Source organism: Cystoisospora suis (genome assembly GCF_002600585.1).
Source record: "Cystoisospora suis strain Wien I chromosome Unknown contig_3412, whole genome shotgun sequence".
Taxonomy (NCBI): Eukaryota; Apicomplexa; class Conoidasida; order Eucoccidiorida; family Sarcocystidae; genus Cystoisospora; species Cystoisospora suis.
The window spans coordinates 639-1,784 of record NW_027156207.1 but is presented as its reverse complement, the minus strand read 5'-3'; the positions used below and the strand labels follow the sequence as shown (position 1 = coordinate 1,784).

General features: G+C 50.5%; 1 protein-coding gene across 1 annotated transcript; it reads left to right on the top strand.

The window, feature by feature from the left end:
• Nucleotides 1–629: 629 nt before the first annotated feature.
• Nucleotides 630–837, top strand: CSUI_006674 (uncharacterized protein; the record flags this gene model as incomplete). The annotated part of the gene is made up of 1 exon (XM_068066828.1): nucleotides 630–837. A coding segment is annotated over one exon (180 nt), but the record flags the coding sequence as incomplete, so codon positions are not given.
• Nucleotides 838–1,146: the final 309 nt, after the last annotated feature.

Genomic DNA, 1,146 nt, shown 5'->3' with positions numbered 1-1,146 from the left:
TACGCACACAAGTACACATATGTCGTCCCTTGAAGTAGTCCATGGATGCGCCCCAATTGCACTCATAGCGCGAACTCTGAATGCCCATCCTACTGTTCAGCACGATGTATTATTCCTCCTACACGCAGTTGTTCTCAAGCAGTGCCGTGCTACCTTGCTGAGGGCTCAGACATATCAGAAGAAGTACGCAGACAAGAAGAGAAGACCTGTGAGCTTTAGCAGAGGAGAAAAAAACTGGCTTAGTTTTCAGAACATCGGCATTGATGGCTTTTACACAGTGTTGAAGGACAGATATCTTGGTCAGAATCCTAGCAATGATAGGAAAGTCAGCTGCACGTTTAGACTTACCACCTACCATGAGAATGCACCCGGTGTTTCACGTTTCTTTACTGCGACCGGCCAGAGAACCACCACCGCATATCATCCCTCCGCCGCACACACAAGACTCCGTCAGACGCGACGGGGGGGCAGAACAAGTCATTCGTGCAATCTTAGACCATAGGGGCGAAGAGGAGGAAGGCACTCTGGAGTATTTAGTGCAGTGGTACGATCGCGCTGAGTTTTGGCTCCAGTCTGCCGAGCTCTCACATGCTAAGGCAATGGTAGCGAGGTATAAGCAATTCCTTCACCGAGACAGCGAGCTCCAAGGAGCACAGATAGCCAGCACGGAGTAGTGAACGGTTGTCTCGTCCACGAAGTGGCACACCATCAGGCTGGCGTCTCAGTTGCTTGTGAGAATCCGCGTGCTGCGTGCCCGACTGCGGTCAGTTGTGTTTTCTATGAGGGGGGGAGAGGTGTCACAAGTGACTAGTGACACTCCCATGAAGCATCGCCGTGCAGTCACCACGTAAACTGCAAAGTGTTCCACCTGTGATGACTGTAAGCCGTGTAAGTCAAGCTGCAAGTGTTTACCAGTGATGCGTGCAAAGTATTTGGCTAGTAACGCGTGACACGAACACTTTCTAATGAGGGAAAGAGGTACAGCGAGAGTTCACTTGTGACAGTAGACGCTCAAGGCGGGACCGTGGGTGCGACGAACTGTCAAGGCGGTTGCGCAGGCATACACGGAGTTAGAATTAGTACGTACGGGTAGACCTATTGTTAGCTAGCGTAATTCTTTATTTAGCGACTAGCTACTGTATTTTA